Raw genomic sequence first — 19,127 nt, forward strand, 5'->3', positions numbered from 1 at the left:
TAACTGGAATAGAGAGAGAATAATAGAGCTAGACTTTGGGTAATAAGTGCTTTGAGCAAAGGAGGGTAATATTGCAAAATACTGCTCTGTGGGTTTTCAGGCATATTTCTATTCCAAGACTTTCTATACAATATTTTATGCAAATCAGTTAATCAAGTTTGGCCAGTTCTTAGCTGTTTACGAAGTGGGTATGGGGAAATCTTTTGCATGGGAAAGTAAACTAATATGAAGGCAACAGCTTTCAGCACCTCTGAAATGGCAGTGGCTGGAAAAGGCAAGAGGCTCCAGTAACGGCTATAAGATGTAAACATCACATACCAGTCAGGCTGTGACAGTTCAGTTAGCTTTTGGTCATAAAAAAAAAAAAAAAATAACACCACCTCTAACAACTAGAGAGACAGCTTTCTCCTCTTTTATTATGCAGTGTGTGACAAGGGGGTGAGAGAAAGCCATGAGCACTGACAAGCCCAAACAGCATTTTTGCAGCGTCAGAGTAAATAAACTAGATATAGTGTATTGATTTTAGGCAGGGTACAGACTGTTTATCACTGCCTGCTCTGGTGATCTGCATCAAACAGGTTTGTTGTACCAATAAGAGGTTTAGAGTCAGATTTTGACTCTTCTTAGCTCATTTTCAGGAAAGCTCGATGGAGAAGTGCTACAGCTGGGTCTGTGACCCACAAGTTTGAGAGCTGCATCAGCAGCTAAGTATTACCACCCTTATACTAAAGCCAGGGCAACAAAGTGTGCTCGTTTCCTCAGATGCTTAGCTTGTATTCCTCTGCCCAAGCTCAGATCCACCTGATTTAAACCCAGATGCCACATTGCTCCTATGTGTGTTGAAGGCCTCATTTACAGAAAACTGCAGGTAACAATGTGTGCAATGTACCTTCAGTGCCCAGTGCCCCATGTGCTCCATCAGTCCAGCATGACACTGTGACATTTATCAGCTCTTTAGGTGATAATGAGGCAGAATTCAGTTTTCGTGCAGATGTTGTTTTTGCTGTGGCTAATGACAAGTGGCTTTACTGGAGCCCAAACCTTTGCAAGAGGAAGAGGGCAGTGTGTCACTCCTCACAGCCAGCCCACAAACCTCTGCCTCAGATACAGCTATCCATGGCAAAGCAGACAGGGTATTTTCAGTCTTAGGCTGTTCCCCGTGGACATAGTTGCCTGCTCACCAGGTGAATGCAGTTTTACAAAGAACAGCAATGCTGTCTTCAAGGATTAGAAAGGAGCTCGCCACCCCACAGGTACTGCCTCAGGCAATGGAATAGTTACTTGTACTTAGTTTGTAATTATCACACTAGCCCCAGTATGTGTTCTGCTTTCTGGGCTTCATGAGTGAACTGTTTCTTCTTACAAGCATGCTCAACAGTAAGGACAATAGCAAAGAAACCGGTGGAGGGGAAGAGACCTGTGTACAGAGGTTGTTTTGCTGTAAGCAAAAGTCTTAGTTGTAAGGAGTAGGCAAGAACCAGTGAGCATCACAAAACACATCTCGGTGTGAGATAAATACATTAAAATAGATTTTAATTCAGTGAATTATTAAATATTTAATTTATTATGCAAGCAAGAGAAACTGTCCACAAATAGTAACTTACTGTACGACTGTAAGTACAATATTTTAAGAGCAGGTGTGGTACTTCCTATACTATATTAAAAGGCTACAATTTTTACTATGAAATCTCAGATATTTCAAAATATTCTACATGCACAATTTATTCTTGTAATAAAAACCTTAACTGAAGTTACTTAGTGCTTTAGAAAAATGCACCTTTGACTAAGATCAGGAAATGAGAAGTTTCTTTTTCCTGCAGGCTGTTGACTTTTCTCTTTTACTCCAACTTTTTAGAATCTTGTAAACTAGATTTTTAAAAAGCTTTCATTTGGCAAGAGTATTTCTTTTTTCCAAGAGTTCATATTTCATAAAGCAACAAACCCATATTTTATGCTATCAGGACCACTTCCACATCAGTTACCCAAATTAAAAACCAAAACCAAATCACCACCACCACACAAAAAAAACCAAACAAACCACAAAAATCAACCACACCATCCCCAAAACTCTGGAAGAACCTGATGCATACATTCTAATTCTGGTAGTAGGCAATCCAGCTGTCCTTACCAAGACTTACAAGAGTGCAAACAAACGTGTGTGTGTGTGTCTGTCTATATCACTGTGCTTTTCTTTCTATCCCCAATAGTTCTGTTTGGAGGTTACATTTTTCCCTGAACTACCCATGTTTGACAAGTGGGCCCATGCCCCATGGCTGCATACATGCTGAAATGAAATTATACCTCATACGGATAAAGTACATATACACAAATGTCATTCTACAGTCCCATTAATAGTTTGTCACCCTACCCACAAACGTCCAACAGTGCTGTAGTGATTTGCAGACTGAACTCTAATGGAATACTCAAAAAATGCATTTTCTCTCACAACATACAGTCACTGGACTATTACGGAAGATTACCAGCTTCAGACATGGGTTTGGTTCCTGTCATTGCTGCTATATGTTGACATTCCTGTAGAGATCTTAATCACACAGTTTATCTGCTTTTGCTGATCAGCCCTGCTGTGAATGGAGGAATTCTTTTACTACAGAAATTAACGAACATGAAACCATCCATTTAAAAAACATACTACATGCTTTACAATCAAATTGAGATCTCTTACTCAGTATAAATACTGTAAAATCTATCAAGTGATAAACACTTGAGTGGTCAAAAGTAAACATTTTAAAGAAATCTCTCACGTAAGTCAATAGCTTACTTAGCTGTTAGTGCAGTCTGTGCAGTCTTTCACCTACTATTTGAAACATTTTTTTGTATTTATTTCAGGTTTATATATTTATGGAAGGTTAAGAATTCACTTTTGAAACGTAACAGCAAGATAAACCTTTTTTTTTTTTTTTTTTTTACTATCTAGAAATAATCCAAAGCTCACCAGCAAATTACTTCATTAAGGTAATACTATTCAGAAATAACTGAAAATCGCTCTTTCCACCAAGACAGTGGAAAGACGTATCAGTTATGATAAGCCTGCAACTGCAAAGCGTATCAGTTATGAACTACTGAACAGTGTTTCAGTAAGTGTTGCTTGAACTTCACAGGTAAAGTAAATGAACTTTCATTGAAAACTTCCAAGTTGTGTTAAAAGGGAATAATCAAATTATCAAAACCTAGTATTACTTACTTATTCTAATTCAACTTACTACCAATATAATCAGAAGAACTAAGTAACATTTCTACAGCATACATGGAGAGAATTAATATGCATCTGCTGGATACGTTACAAAAACATCAGTGTTACCATCAAACCCCTTAATCAGATCAATGTCAACTTTTAGCATCAATCCTACACTCCTGCTCAGCGGCTCTGGTTTCCAGAGCTGGGCAAGGCTGGTCAAGCCACAGTGCTGTGATGACATGTCACTTGGGAGTAAAATTTATTTATACAGAAAAGTTAGTATCCAATGTTTCAGCACAATACTCTTGTAAAAAACAGTGGATCATGAGGTAGAATTAAAAAAGTAACACTCAGTGCACATTAACAGGCATAGAATTAAAGTCTACCAGTTCAAGGAATTTCTGAGAGGAAAAAACAAAACCAGCCATGAAAACGAACAAACAGACCTAAGAACTCTGATTTCCTGTGTGCTGCTTACCTCCAAAATGAACACAGTTCAAGCCTATGAGAACAGTAAGATATCTTCAGTTACCTGTAGTCCCTTCAATGGTGTTTAGTAAAACAGTGAGGCGAGAAAACAGCAGCCTAGAAGCAAGCGCTTAGGGAAGAGTCATCATAGTCCACTGCAGTGATAGGGGTAGAACCCGTTTGTCACTAACAGGCAACAAATTTTAATGGAGGGGAGTGCAGATAAATGCAAATGTTCATACAGTCACAACGCATTCTGTTTCAAAATACTCCAGGCACATGTAACTTAGCACTTCCACTGGTCTAATACCAGGAACACTGTACGCAGTTTTGCCACACAGTTAACAGTTTCGTGGGTTTTGTTCTGTTTGGTGTGGGTCCCCCTGCAAACAGCTTAGCTCCTCCTTTGCATAACAAACTTGTGTTCCACAAACAGCCTCAAGTTTGGTGCACACTTCACTTCCACTGCTTTTAAGTCACAGATGAGAGAAGTTCCCCTGAACTCTTTCTAACAAATCAGCAGATCCAAGTTGCCCCTCAGCAGATCCAAGTTGCCCCATACGTGGTTTTGGATCACAGGCTGTTATATGCATGCAAAAGGAGCTGGGCTCCAGTGATGTATTTATAACTGGTCTCAGATACACTTGCATATTTTATTTAGGTATTTCATGGCTTGGGCAATTAACTTAAAGTGAATTGTATTCCTTGCACAGAGTACCAAACGTACTCAAAAGGTGCAAGTGCTTGAACTTCAGAGTCACTGTTACAGAAAATGGGACATCTCCATCTCTATTTATTATTTCCTTGATCTACTTTTGAGTTCAAGACAATAGTTTCAGCAACAAAATTGCTCAGAAGATATGCTCTGTAACATTTCTACTTACAAGTTGCTGGGAAGATTATGGGCATTCATTTGCATTTTAAGTTAACTGAGTATATTTACTTTAAAAACTATTCTTCCTCCTCCAGCTGGGATAATGTTCTACTGAGATACTGTCACCAAATCATTCTGCTAAAACTCATGAGAACACAAAAGTTAGGATTTTTACCAAACAATAAACCAGAAATCTGTCAGCTGTGCTGACAGTGCATCAGTCAGATGCAGAAAGACTACTAGACATGATAAACATGCTGAAAACCTAATGCAGGAGTAACTGAGTCCTCAGATTACCAAATGCGCAATATTGAAGGCTTTTTAATACTAAACGATTTCTCCACAAGCTGAAAATTAAATTATTTTTCTCATAACGCACAAGAACCTTGAGTTTCAATGACTGCTCCACCAACACCCAGTGTACATTGCAGTCATATTTGCTATCTACACAAATTCAAAACTACGAAAGGATCATCAGGCTTAAGTATTTTCAGCTATCTCACCTTCACCAATGTCTTCTTTTTCCCTGGACATGTGTTTCATAGAAGGCTTTGTAAAGAAGCATGCTCTGTTGAGTCAGAGATACTGAAATCTGAACATCAAAATATGACGGTCTCTTTTAGATAAGGTTTCCTGCTGAACTGAGCAGCAGCAAAACCTTAGTGAAATACACACAAAAAAATACCCAACACAAAACCAAACCACACACACACACAAAAATAAGAACTAAAAATCCCACAAAAAAAACCAACAAAAAATCCAACCCACATTTTGGAACATACAAGCAATGAGAATATTATAAACTGATTTGGATGTACAAGACTGAAATAACTACTTACAAGGTTAGCTATATTAACTCAAGGGCTAAAACTTAGCATTCATACTTTGTATATGATTTAATGGTAAACATTAATGTTTTTCACATTGTATGAAAAGCCCAGTTAAATCCAAATAGATCTTACTGTAGACAGGCATGCTTTTAATCCATTCCAAAACAGTACATGTGAAAAAAGTCTACCTGGTGATACTATGGAATATATCCTAGATGAATTCCTCTCACAGCAACGGTGCAGGCAAGATGTGGAAGAACAGTCAGGTGGGAAACAGCCTTAACATCAGCAGAAAATTCTGCAGTGTTAAGTTTTAAACGCAGGATGGAGGTTTATGCTACTGATGCAGAAGGCTCCTTACAACAGTAACCCCGGAGGCTGAGGAGTCACATATGCCTAAAAGAGGCCAACCAAGAACACCCCCACTGTACAAAACATCCAATTTGTCTGCAGTGGATAGAGGGCACGGTCTTCACCCATTCAACTCCTGCTTCACTGCCCCAGTCTTTTCTTACTAAATTCCCTGGAGAAAAGAAATGCAGCTACATCTCTATACAGAACCTCTTCCTTCTGGCAATAAACACATTATATGCAACCACAGGAAACCATATGCTTTAAGGGTAGCAAAACTTTACAGAAATTTCTAGCCAATCACAACTGAATACATAAATGAGAAAAACCTTTTTTTTTTGTGACAGTAACTAATTGTGTTATTACACAGAAAAGTAGCTCCTTATCTAATAATCACCATATAGTAGTTTCAGCAATGTGTACACGGATGTTTACGTGAAGAAGTCCAGCTCTTTGAAACAAGGAGGTGTTGTACCTGTGGATCCTGGTTGAGTTTTGGCTGAACTGCTGCCTTTGCCCCCTCTACGTTAGTTTCAAATAGCCCACTTGAATTTGCATTGAAAGAAATTATCAACAAGTAGTATGGTACAAACAAACCAGAACAATGACCTGATGGCACAGGATCAGAGGTCTGCTTGGAAGGCTGAAAATACAGCGCATGGAAGCAGATTTGTGGATGCACTATGAGAATGCATACAGTGCTGGGCTGAAAACTCATTCTACTATTGTGTTCGGAGATCATAGTAACCATGATCTTATCTGGATTTGGAGATTTCAGAAAGAACACACTCCAACTAAACTGAAGTAAAACCCACAACCACGTGAAGGTCCCATTGATGCAAGATGTGCCTAGAATTTTGGCTGATACAGAGAAACACGTCCGCTAAGGCACCCCGAGGCAATCTGACAGTGTGTTGGAGAAAACTTGGTTGTCAGTACCACATCATTGTGAGAGTAGAGGGAACGGATTTCTTTCAGGGGACTGGCTTCTTTGGGCAAACAGTCAACAAGTTCGCTGCAGTGTGCATCAAACCCCAACAAACGGATCCCAAAGCCATGCGGGGATGAAATCATGCGGCCATCAGGACTGAAACAAAGTTCTTTGATGTAACCTCGGCCCACGTTGGCTTCTTCAATGCAATGAGTCAACCGCAGGGAACAACGAGGCGAGACAGGGCGCACAGGAGCTCCTTCCTGGAATTCATAGACACAAGTCCACTAAAGGGAGAGGCAAAGAAAGGAACATTGAAAGAAAAGTAAACCACTGCAAATACTCATTCCCTCCTGTGACATGTTGAGTAACACAAACAGGCAATGCTATTGCTTGTCTACTCTTCAATAAGCATCTACTATGAAACACTGAAAACAGGTCAGTTCCTGGACCTCTCTAGTGCTTTGAACTGCCTAAGCAAAACAGCTGTCTAGCATCAAAGCTGCTTTTATAATTAAATGGATGCTAGATATAATCCTTTAAAATCTGGTTTTTATCTGAAATGAGCAAAGCCTAATCCTTTGGCCAGGCATCTACTCTAATTTAGTATACATTTAAATGAATTCTATAATAAAGTAGAACTCTGCCTACTGTAATTTATAATTGACCATAGGCATTTTGTGCCCTTAACTTCAAAAAGAAAGAAATCTTAAAAACACGAGGGAAACAGATTTTGAAGGAGTGTTACGAACAGCTCTATAGCCATCTTGTTACTTCAGAGACGATTTGGAATTTTAATGTATATCCAAATCAGTTGATCTCAAACAAAATGCAAAAACAGCTCTATGACAAAGTTTGTATCATGTTCACAGATTCAGCTTCAACCACCATACGAGTGCTCTTAGTCCTCTACCATGTATGCTACTGAAATAAACACAAAGGGAACAATACTAATTAAGTATTAATTAGATACTAGGCAGACAGTAGCACTACAGGAAACTATAACTAGGTCAATCATCAGTATCAACCAACCCAATATAATATTTTCACTCTCAAAATTCTGTGTTGTTATAGAGGTTTGATCTGCTGAGTTTCCTTTCAGTCCTCTACACACCTTATCAGGTTACCATTACAAACAGTGGTTTTCTTCAGAAACAGCCCAAAAAAACACAGAAAACAAACCCAACAAAACAGAACCCCCCATAAAACACATCCCCCCCCAAACAAACCCCAAACCAAACCAACCCAAATTTACATCAACTATTAACTAAAGTCAAGTATTCAAATAATTATTTGTGATTTTGGCAAATAAATGTAAAACCTCTGTGTCTTGAAAACAGAGTGGTCTGCACAACTGTCACAGCACTACTTTTGATATAACCCTAAGACCACGTGGAAAAATCCACATGTTCTGAAGGCTCTGCCTGGGCTTTACAAGTGAACTTGAGTTAACCTGGATAACTTCAAGAGCAGGTGCTCAAACCTGGAGATTCTTACTTTTTGTATACAGTCCATGAGAAGTCAGGGTTTTTTCAATATTTCTGAGTGCATTAGACACTGCTTTTTTGTCTTTAAACAGGGTCCGAGTGCAGCAATGATGTGACACTTCACAAACAATTTGAGAAACATAATCAATCATAGGCCTTAAAGTCTGCCATTACTTCTTTAAAGCAGTGTTTTAGGAAGTGAAATCTGCAAGCTGCAGATGAGCTGTAGCTGGTCTTATGACTTAGTACTTCAAGTAAAGGCTTGAAATGGATTCTGCCACGAAGATGAGCGATATCCAATTTATATTTAAGTTGCAGAGTTTTAGGGTGAGAGCTGAGATCAAGGCACTTTGACATTACATAAACATCACTGGAGTTCACCATACTCAGTCCTACACTGTGGCAGTTTTAAGTAGATGCAGAAATATGCCATGAGATTTTTTTCACAGCAGTGCAGGAGCAGCCTTTGGAAAGCATTCATCAGCACAGCAGGAGCACTTCATCCTGGGAGGCAGAAAAAATTGCAAAGGCACTTGAATTCAGAGGAGCTTCTCTGCTCAACTTAAACCATGTTCACCAGTACACAACTGTCCAATCCTCTGTCTTTTCCAAGCTGACATCTCCTATATTTTGGCAGGTGTGTATTTTTAAGTCATGCATTTCACAGCACAACTACTATTTGAAAAGTTCTCGCAGAGCCATAAACTGTATTTTGTGGAAAAACTGGGAACAGAAGTACTGAATTCAGGATAAAAAGTTGTATGAGGCCATTAAAAAAAAAAAAAAAAAAAATTTTCATTTTGGTCTAAAATTAAACACATTTGTAAGCAGAAATAACTGTCTAATTTATTCAAATGCAATTTTATCACAGACTTATAGAATGGTTTGTGTTGGAAGGGATCTTAAAGCTCACCGAGTTCCAGCCCCCTGCCATAAGGAGGGCAACCTTTCATTAGACCAGGCTGCTCCAAACCCTATCCAACCTGGCCTTGAACACTGCCAGGGATGGGGCAGCCACAGCTTCTCTGGGCAACCTGTGCAAGTGTCTCACCACCCTCACAGGGAAGAACTGCCTAAGATCTCATCTCAATCTCCCTTTGGTCAGTTTAAAACTATTCCCCCTTGTCCTATCACTACTTGCTCTTACAAAAAAATCCTCTGGCTTTCTTGTTGCTCCCTTTATGTATTGGAAGGCTGTTAATAAGGTCTGCCCAGAGTCTTCTCCAGGCTGAAAAAACACAAGTCTCACATCCTGTCTTCATAGGAGATGTGCCTTCTCTGGACTTGTTCCAACAGCTCCACATCCCTCTTATGTTGGTGGCCCAGACCTGGGCACAGGACGGTAGATGGGGGATCTCCTCAGAGCGCAGCAGAAGGGGAGAATCCCTCCTCCCCCTTGACCTGCATCTCACAATCTGGGGATGCAGCCCATCACATGTGGGGTTTCTGCACTCAAGTGCACACTGAAGCCTGGTCATGAGAAGCTTCTCGTCAACCAACAACCCCAAGTCCTTCTCCTCAGGGCCGCTCTCAAAACAGCCTCTGCCCAGCCTGTGTTTTTGCTTGGGATTAATTAAATTTACCCACAAAACAAGGAAATGTCAATATAGTTTTGTGATCAATACATCTCAATGTATTAAAAAAAAACCAACAAACCCAAACAACGAAAAAAGAAATCAAAAAATATTTGTTTTACCTCCTGGTCATCTGTATTACTTGAGCATCGAAGAAGCGTAGCCCAACCTTTTGGATGCAGCTGTAGTGACGTAATGCAATTGCCTCGATCTCTTTCTCCAGGAACCTCTGGTGTTAAGACCTCCAAACTATTTCTAGGTGATCCACCTAGAAGGGGAAGTCAACTGGAAGTATCAATGAAGTCTAGACATTGATCTTCACCTTCCTCATCAGTCTACTGCTGATTTTGAGTTGGGTGGGGTTTTTTTTGTTCTTCTACATAAAAATCACATAATCAGATAAAATAAAGATCTTGTTGCTGTTATCAGATTTCTTGGGGAAAAAAAAATAAAATAGATGCCCAGATTTGGTGTGCAATGGTATTTTATTGGTTTAATAGAAGTCATAGGAACACTACTCTTTTAAAAAAGTCTTAAGAGCCAAACCCACAGTATTTCACTATTACACTTTCGCCTCTTCTGGACACAATGACCGCAAGTCCATGATTTTTTACTTTTTAAAAGTCTTTTCCTACCTTCTCGCTGGGAGGACCGTGACATATGTTTCTCAGACAGTGGACCTGAATCATTCTGGTGACATGGTGAACCAACAGCTCGAGGACCAGAGGAACCTGATGAAGTTACATCTGCAAACAGCATCAGCCATGTGAACATAACAGCTTAACACAGTCCACATCCTGTGCATGTTGTTCACTTAACCCTCCTTAGAAGTGTTAAGTAAATGGTAAGGCATCTTGTTAAGAAAATACTTTCCAAAGCTCAATTTATAGTCTAAAAGTACCATTCTATTTGTGCCTCATACAAATAAACTGCCACCACAGGACTCTATTGGGAGTAAGAGCCAAGCTGTATTCCTTCCTTCTTATACACTGTCTCTGCTAGAAACTGGGTAAGAATTTTTCTCCAGGCCATTCCTTTCATATCCAGACACCCCAAATGGCAGTTTCTGTCACTATTTTACTCTATTACTGTCCCAAAGCAGGAGGAAGCAAGCAGTGAAATTTCAGAGCATGCAGTTCTTCCAGGTCTGCTGTTAAGAGCAACCACACTACTACACAGCAGTCAATATTAGTTGCTGGAGCTCATGCAGAGTCAGCTCTCTCAACATGGATTAATTTCTTTTGTTACAGGACAAGAACCGAACATAAATAAAGCTAAAGATGGCCAGCTTGAGATAACAAAACTCCATGGGCACTATATCCTGTAGTGCTACAATCTTGATATCAAAAATCACCCTAGAACTCCACCTAAGTCCGAAAATTACCACTCAACAGCACAGATGTGTGATCCTTGAACAACAGAACAGCTAACATGCCAAAGGGTTCCTTGGCAGGATTCTGCCAACTCCATCTCTGACTTCTTTTGATAGCTAAGAATATCCCATAAAACACCTCTAACACAGAAGCTGCCACACATTTTTCCAAAAGCATTCACCTGAACTTGATGAAGTAGTCCTCCTCGCTCTTAAAATTGGGTAGCTACCAACCTCTAAAGATTTGTTTAGGTCAAGGTCATGCAAAATCAGAAGATACCCAGAGGAGGTTGAGATCAACATTTTGGAACAGTCTGGCGTCAGCCTCATTCGCATAAGAAAACGGGTGTGAAAAAACTTCTTGTGGGGACATCCATCTTCTGTGCACCTTGACAGCAAAAAAAAAAAAAAAAAAAAGCACAAGAAATGGCTGGAATTAGCTTTGCCTGAAGTCCCTAATAACTTCCAGAACAGTCAAAAATATACTAAGCATCCCTGTTCATCCTAAAACTTTTCTGAGTACTGTGTTTATCCTACTTAATGAGATTTGAATGAAATGGCAGAAATCACATTTTCATTCTATCACAACAATGAAGACAGAGCTTTTTCAAAAAGGAAGAACTACATTTTGGCACATCAGCAAGAAAAGCTCTTTTTAGCTACTGTACAATAACCATATAATGGAGATTCAAATTCTTGATAAGGGCTATAAACTGATCATGATATTTATGAACACAGTATAGCACCATGCAAGAAAGCATGTCTTGTACAGAATAACTCTATCCTTCTAGAAACATAACAGCATGAACAGAATAGAATGTGAAGAACATGAACAGAAACATAACAGCATGAACACAGCCACGTACCTGTTTGTGTCCCAGATGATCACATTTCCATCAAATCCTGATGTTACTAGTAACCTTGTATTGGTATCGTACTCAATGTTTTTAACCCAGCTGGTGTGACCATGTAAAGTACACACTTTAGTGTTCAGCTTTCTTAAATCCCAAAGTGCTATTGTAGTGTCATCAGAACAAGTTGCAAACAGTCGATTATCAAGAAACCTGAAAATAAGAAAGAAATACTGTGCCTGCTTAGTGCCTTTTCTAACTTAAATATGCTTAAGCAGGAATTTAAGCTAACACAAGAAATACAGTGGCCACAGAGAAAAAAACAAACAACAAACAACAAATCAACCCCCCCCCCCCAAAACCTAAACAATCCCCCCAAAACCAAAACAGAACCAAAAAAAAAAAATAACCCAACAAAAAAACCACCCACAAAACACCGGAACAGATAGTAGATACAGCAGAATGTTTGCCAACAGAACAGTTCCATCACAAAATAGTGCTGTTGGGATATGAACCAGTAGTACATCTGTAGTAGTAAACTAGTAAGCCTGTAGATGCATAGCAGAGTTCATTTTGGGTTTTTTTTTTAACGAATCATGTAAAGATCACACATCTACACAACCACTAGTGGAAAAAATATATCAGTTACCTATCTGGACAATGCTCAGCTTTAAACTTAACAGGTCTTCATATGACACACAGGACATGACTGGTCAGTTTTTAGACCACTGGCAAGATACTCCTATTGACTGGTCTGGCAGTCTCTGCAGTAAAGGTCTGCTAGCCTGAGCTGAATGTGGTTTATGCCTCTAACCCATTTTTGCCAGATCCTATTGCTGCTACTGCCAGGCAGCACCAGAAGACACAGCAATTCTAAATTTCTGACTACACAAGGACCCATTGGATCATAATTAAACCAATGCTCTTTACTCTTTTCATTTCTACCCACATATCCACCCTCATTCTTCCCCTACTATTCTGCAGATTTTCCTCTCTTCCCCACCACAGGCATAAGCTCTCTGCAGTCACAGAAAGTTTTTAACAGACAGATCACTTTCCTTGCTACTAGAAGGCCTCTAGTGTTTTTAAGCCTTGCTGCCCCATATGGCACATAACCCATTAGCTTAGCCAAAACACATAATGTCCAAGCCTCCTTTAACTAACACCTGAATGCTCCCCCTCTGCCAGGCCTGCTCCGTGCCACACATCATTGCTCAGCGTCTGACGCAGTCAGCCCCTGCTGAAGGCTCTCACCATATCTTTGCATCACTGGCACAGGCAGAACACAAAAACACTTTGCAACACTTTTGTTGCAAAGACTGCAATAGGACCTGCTTTTACAAACACTGTGCCTAGCCAGTGCAGCCCAGACAGCAGTGGAACCACTTGTGCTGGAAACACTCAGTGCCAGGCTTATTGATGTGCCAGTGAGGCAAACCAAAGTCTTCTCTTACCTGAAGCCTGTTACAGGATTTTCAGAGGCCCTTTCCAACCAGACCTCCTGAGGCACACGTCTGCACTGACCATGCTAAGAAGCTGGCCCCATGGTTTTACACAGGACACACAACAGTGTTTTTCCAAGAGATTTAATCCAGCAGATTAACTGTCTGATGTATGGCTCACATTACTAACTACATGGTTTACACTACACATGGTATTACTATCTTGGAAACATGTAGGAAATTGAAATTTGAACACTACCACTGTTTGCACGTTTCCCTAGACTCTGAATTTCATTTCACCTTTGCCCATCTCTTCCTTCGGATGCCTGTCCAGCAACACAATGCTCCATGAGCAACTGCTCACTGCTAGGAGGAGCCATACAGACCTCCTGCACTCAGGAAGGTTTTATACCACCTGGGCAGTCTAAACAGTGTCCATCAAAAAGCAAGGGGATTTTGCGCCTATGTTTCCGCCTTTCCTTTCCCCACACTACAGTTCATGCATTTGAAGCAGGCACACTGAAGTTGGGCTTTTCAAATGCACAAAAACAGGTACATGTATCAAAGTGCGAGTGCACAGAGCACTACTCAGGACAAGAATTCCAGATCATCTTTGGAAGTAGCAGATTCAAGTGGCACAAGCTGCCCAAATTTATGGAATCATCCAATAGAAGTGTGCAATTTGATAGGTGGCTTTATTTCTCACCTTGCTTTACCTAAAAACTAAGCATGTTTAAAGGACAACCACTGTCAGGCAAGACAAAAAGCCATATTTCCATAGGGAAAAGCATGTTCTAAACATCTCCTCTTTTATTTGTGTCAGCTAGCCCCAGCTTTTACATTAGCTTTTCTGAAAGACATCCAAATGATGTAAAACTTCAGTCTCTTCTAGCAAGGACAGAGAGCTTGTGAAAAACACCAGTATACCTGTAAATATGTGTTTAAAGCAGGCAAATACATCAGTTTATGTGAAGACACTGTGGCCTCTTATTTTATCCCCCTCTGTCGAGGAGAAACTCTCAGACTACTTCTGTGGATTTCTTGAGGGCTTTTTGGTTTGGGCTTAGTTTTTTTGGTTTTGTTCTGTTGGTTTGGGGTTTTTTTTAACTCTTTATTTGAGGATCTGAGTGAAGAGAGGCTACAATATTGTTCACAAGGTCAAAAAGAGCCTTAATTTCACATTCCAAAGTCTACCCTCAGACCCAAAACAGCTAAAAATAATAGAATTTGAAAGGAAAAACATTAGATGACAAAAATACTGATGATTTAGGTTTCTGCACTTGCCATTTCCTATTTCATCCTGAGTCAGTGGATTTAAATCACACAGACTGAGTTCAAGTTGAACTGCAGAAGCCATTTCACTTTCCCAGCTCTTCCATACCATACCTGCATTTAAAGCAGACAATCTTTCCCTGGAAATTTCTATGCAACTGTGCCAATTACTCTTAAAATTCAAAATACCAGCCATATTTATACAAATACCTAATCTTTTTATGGTCTCAGACTTGCACTTCAAACGTAAATCACATGCTACTTGTTATGTTCTGATTTACCACATTCATTCAAGGCATTCCAAAGGCCAGTTTAAACAGGTGATAATACAACAGCTTAATACTCTTGCCTCCCATAAACTGCAGTACCTGACAGCATTGCATACCGCTACCATCACTTTCAGGTTCCTTTTCTTCCCCTCTTCAGCCTTTCCGCACCTCCAATACCCAAAAGAAGAAAAATGGCACAAAGCAAACTGCAGCCTAACAGCTTCACAAAACCCGCACCCTCCGAGAATGCATATAACACAAACTTACCACACTGTCACAAGAAAAGCATCTATGGTAAGACAAAATATTCCTTCTGACTTACCTGATATTATTTACACAGTCTTCATGAGCTTCAGAGAGAGTTTTGATGTGCTTTGAAGATATTGGGTCAAAAAGCAGTACTTCAGTCTGTTCACAAGCAACAGTCAGCACTGACCTGCAGGGGAGGAAGGCAAAGCAGAAATATTTGTATTTAGTAAAAGAAATGAGATCTCTGGGTATCCAGTGAACCTCCCTTCCCTATTCTCACAGAAACACAGCTTCACCATTACTTAGCTTGGTTTTCTGCTTACACTGCACTAATCTGCAGTGTTTACTTTTTTTTTAATGCCTTCTTGCAGATGCCTATTCGCAAGTGCCTAATACACAAAACACACAGAAGAAAATAGCATGTTGTTTTATTCCAGAGAAATCACCTTCTAGCTCCCTTTTCAAGAGACCATGACCCTTCTGCCTGGCAGTTGGCATAATTAATGCATAGCTGACGCATTTGCTGGACAGAACACATCATCTTTCAAACCACTTAAAAAAAAATAAATATAAGGTGGTTCTTTTATAATAGCTATACAGTTCCCAGATCCAATGATGACATTATTTAAATCACACAGTTAAAAGTATTAACATCAGCGAGTTTATTTATAAGTTACTTGAGGCCGATTTGTGCAGTGAAGTGCATGAACCTAATGGTTCCTGTCTTGGGAAAAAAAGAATAAAGCTCTGACATGAAACCCACTGCTTTGTTCATGTGAGGATACCTGCTTGATTTTGCAGGGAAAAAACCCAACCCAACCCAACACTAACAAAAAACAAAAAAAGACAACAGCACCCAGGAATAAGTGGAAAGGCATCCACTCTGAACATTCTACTGCAGCCTTCCCATCTGACTGTGCCCATGTCATGGTATTCCTCTGACACCTGTTGAATGGCAACAATTTTTGCAGAGTTCTGAGACACCATAGTTTGCTTTTTGGGGTGTCAGAAGACAAGTTGAAGAGCTCTGTAAAATGCAAGGGTCTGAAAGATGCTGTACTGCACTGCAGCAGCCAGTGCTGGCAGCCTGCTCGTGTGTGTGAACCAACCAGCTGTGAGCCACCTCCATATAACTTATACTCTGTCACTGCATTAACTAGAATAGTGTTCTCCTAAGACCTTTACAGATGTTACTCCAGCTACACCACCTCTTTGTAACAGGCAGCCAGTGCTGAAGTGCAACCACCAAATTCTCCAGGGCAAAGACATACGCTTTCCTCATCTCTTTTTGTCACACTGACTTCAATGGCTATTTAGTTTGGCATCCACCCAAAATCAGCATAAAGATGACATTCAGACTGTAAATTCAGGAGCAAAATTTTTAAACCAAACTCTAAAGGAGAGCACTCTTCCCCAGTAGTCACAGAATGGTTTTGAGTTGGGACACCTTTCACTAGACCCAGGCTGCTCCAAGCCCTGTCAAACCTGGTCTTGAACACTGTCAGGGATGGGTCAGCCACAGCTTATCTGGGCAACTTGTGCCAGTCCCTCACCACCCTTACAGTCAAGAACTTAGTTTCTAATCTGTATCTTTCCTCTGTCAGGTTAAAGCCATTCCCCCTTGTCCTGTCACTACAGGTCCTTGTCCAAAGCTCCTCTCCAGCTTTTCTGTCAGTCCTTTTTGGCACTGGAAGCTGCTCTAAGGTCTCCCAGAACCTTCTCTTCCCCAGGCTGCCCCAGCCCAGCTCTCTCAGCCTGTCTCCAGAGCACAGCTGCTCCAGCCCTTGCAGCATCTCTGTGGCCTCCTCGGGACTTGCTCCAACAGCTCCACATCCCTCGTGTTGTTGAAACAGGGCTGGACACAGGACTGCAGGGAGGGGTCTCCCCAGAGCGCAGCAGAGGGGGAGAATCCCCTCCCTCGACCCTGGTCACACTCCTTTTGATGCAGCCCCGGACACCCTGAATGTACAAAAGAAATTACTTCCCAGCAACAGTCACCCAATTATGGTTTTGATAGTTTCTGGAGCTTAACTTTGTCCTCTTCAAAAAACAGAGGAATACATATGGAGTTGGAACTTGTCTTTAATGGACAACTATGGCAAAAACATCACAGGGTAGGTGTTCAAGGAAACCAGAACTCTGTTCTGATGAAATGTGAATGGAGCAGCTGACTAGCCATTAAGGGTAACAAAGATCTCAATTCTTACTATCCAAACTGAAAAATACCTGTTGAGACCACCCTTGTTTTCAAGGTCTTTCTGCAGAGTTTTCTGTGAGAAAACTTCACTTACAAGCACACTGCACTATACAGTTGTGCAGATATCTCTGAACTGCACTCTGCTTTAAGCTGGTGTGCAAGGGCTTATTTTATTCTAAACGAGTCCAACTGTCACTTGCTTTTGTCTACCCTGCTACAAGTGTCTAAACTCATCTGTCAGTGCAGACCCATAGTATTCACAGAACCCTAAATGAATAAATATCACATTTCAAACAGAAACTTCGGTGTCTGAAGACATTTGACACGAACAAAGAAGGGGCTGCCCCCGCCTTGAGCTCAACCGTGTGCCCGTTTATCGCCTCCCCTTCTCCCACAGAAAGGAGCTGGCACACCGCCGGGCACTGGAAGCGCACCCCATACTGGAGTGTTCTCCCTGTTACCGCTCTCTGCTCCACTCGTGCCGTCCTGTGCCTGCTGTTTGCAATGCCCGGGGTTAAACACCAGCCACGCCGCTTGCAGCGTGCCGGGCTGCCGCTGTGACAGCAAGCGGGAACCGCGGCCGGGTGCAGCCACCGCGCAGCGCCAGGGCGTCGCGTCCGGGCCTGCCGAGCCAGCGCTGGTGCCCGCTTCAGCCCCGCTGCTCCTTCTGCGGAGCTGCCTTGGACCCCACGGTCCTACAGCCTCGGGTCACTACAGCAGGGCCTCCTCCTCAGCAGAGACCGACGAGGCGCAGTGTCCCCAGCCCTAGGCAGCACCCGGGAGAGCCTCCCGCAGCCAGACTGGGCTGCTGCAGCCCGAGACACGCCGCGCCCTCCCGCAGCCAGGCACCGAGGGCTCCCCGTCCACTCGCCCGGCGCGGCTGGTACCAGCAGAAAGGAGCGGGCAGCGCAGAGGGACCCAGGGGCTCGCCTACCCGTCGGGTGAGTACTCGAGGTTGAAGACGGCGCCGTGCGTGCGGGTGCTGAGATACATGGAGTCAGCGGGCTGGATGGAGCCGTAAAGCCCGGTCATAGCGCGGAAAGTGTCCCGTGCGGGGTCCACGGCGGCGCTGCGGCCCAGGCAGCGCCCGCGCAGCCACCTGAATAGGCCGGCCCCCGGCACCGCCCGCGAGAAAGGAGGCGGCAGCGCCGGCTCCATGGCGGCGGGCGAGCCGGGCCTAGGGGCCGCAGAGCCGCTGCCGCCGACCCCCTGCCGTGCTACCTCGGCTTCCGCACTCTTAATACTGCCGGGCCCCGCCGCTGCCTGCCCTTTACAGGCGGCACCGCGCCTGTGCCGCACCGCCCCTCGCCACACGTCACCGGCGGTCTCCGTGCCTCGGGTCCAGCGCACCGCAGGCGGCGGCCGGTCAGCGAGGAAGAGTCGGGCACCTCGTCCTCCCTTAGCCCAGGAAACCCCAGACCCCTGCTAAGGGAACGGCCAGGACACCTAGGTGTACTAGGTCGCGCATTGTCGAGCTGCAAAATGCTGCGGAAGGGCTTGTGCTAAGTCACGTAATGGTCCAACGAGCTTGTTGCCTGCACAGCCAGGCAAAGACCAACACCAAAGTTGGACTCTTCCAGCTCTCGGAGAGAAGAGCTGCAGTCAGCAGAAGTCACACTGGGACTAGTCACTAGGGACTAGTGAGGCCGTGCAGAAAAGCTGTGGCTGCCCCACCCCTGGCAGTGTTCATGGCCAGGTTGGACGGAGCTTGGAGCAACCTGCTCTGGTGGTCGGTGCTCCAGCCCGTGGGCTGGAACTGGATAA

General features: G+C 42.5%; 1 protein-coding gene across 1 annotated transcript; it reads right to left on the reverse strand.

Annotated features, from left to right (window-relative positions):
• Nucleotides 1-4,232: 4,232 nt before the first annotated feature.
• Nucleotides 4,233-18,656, reverse strand: DCAF10 (DDB1 and CUL4 associated factor 10). The gene is made up of 7 exons (XM_061362607.1): nt 18,298-18,656; nt 15,240-15,353; nt 11,950-12,147; nt 11,266-11,471; nt 10,347-10,457; nt 9,834-9,979; nt 4,233-6,937 (listed from the first exon to the last, which is right to left on the reverse strand). Exons 1-7 carry the CDS (start codon nt 18,519-18,521, stop codon nt 6,569-6,571), a joined length of 1,368 nt encoding a protein of 455 aa, XP_061218591.1. The 5' UTR covers nt 18,522-18,656; the 3' UTR covers nt 4,233-6,568.
• Between the last annotated feature and the right edge of the window lie 471 nt (nt 18,657-19,127).

Source organism: Neopsephotus bourkii, unplaced genomic scaffold (assembly GCF_033783945.1).
Source record: "Neopsephotus bourkii isolate Nb327-2 ecotype Australia unplaced genomic scaffold, CSIRO-AGI_Nbou_v1 NB_1131, whole genome shotgun sequence".
Classification (NCBI taxonomy): domain Eukaryota; kingdom Metazoa; phylum Chordata; class Aves; order Psittaciformes; family Psittacidae; genus Neopsephotus; species Neopsephotus bourkii.

Bases quoted from the DNA above. Each gene is read 5' to 3' on its own strand.
- DCAF10 (XM_061362607.1), bottom strand. From the start codon at position 18,521: ATGGAGCCGGCGCTGCCGCCTCCTTTCTCGCGGGCGGTGCCGGGGGCC. The intron at 15,354-18,297 runs GTAGGCGAGCCC...CCTCCCCTGCAG, and splicing joins CTCGAGTACTCACCCGACGG to GTCAGTGCTGACTGTTGCTT. The intron at 6,938-9,833 runs GTAAAACAAATA...CTCTCCCTTTAG, and splicing joins GTAATACAGATGACCAGGAG to TGGACTTGTGTCTATGAATT.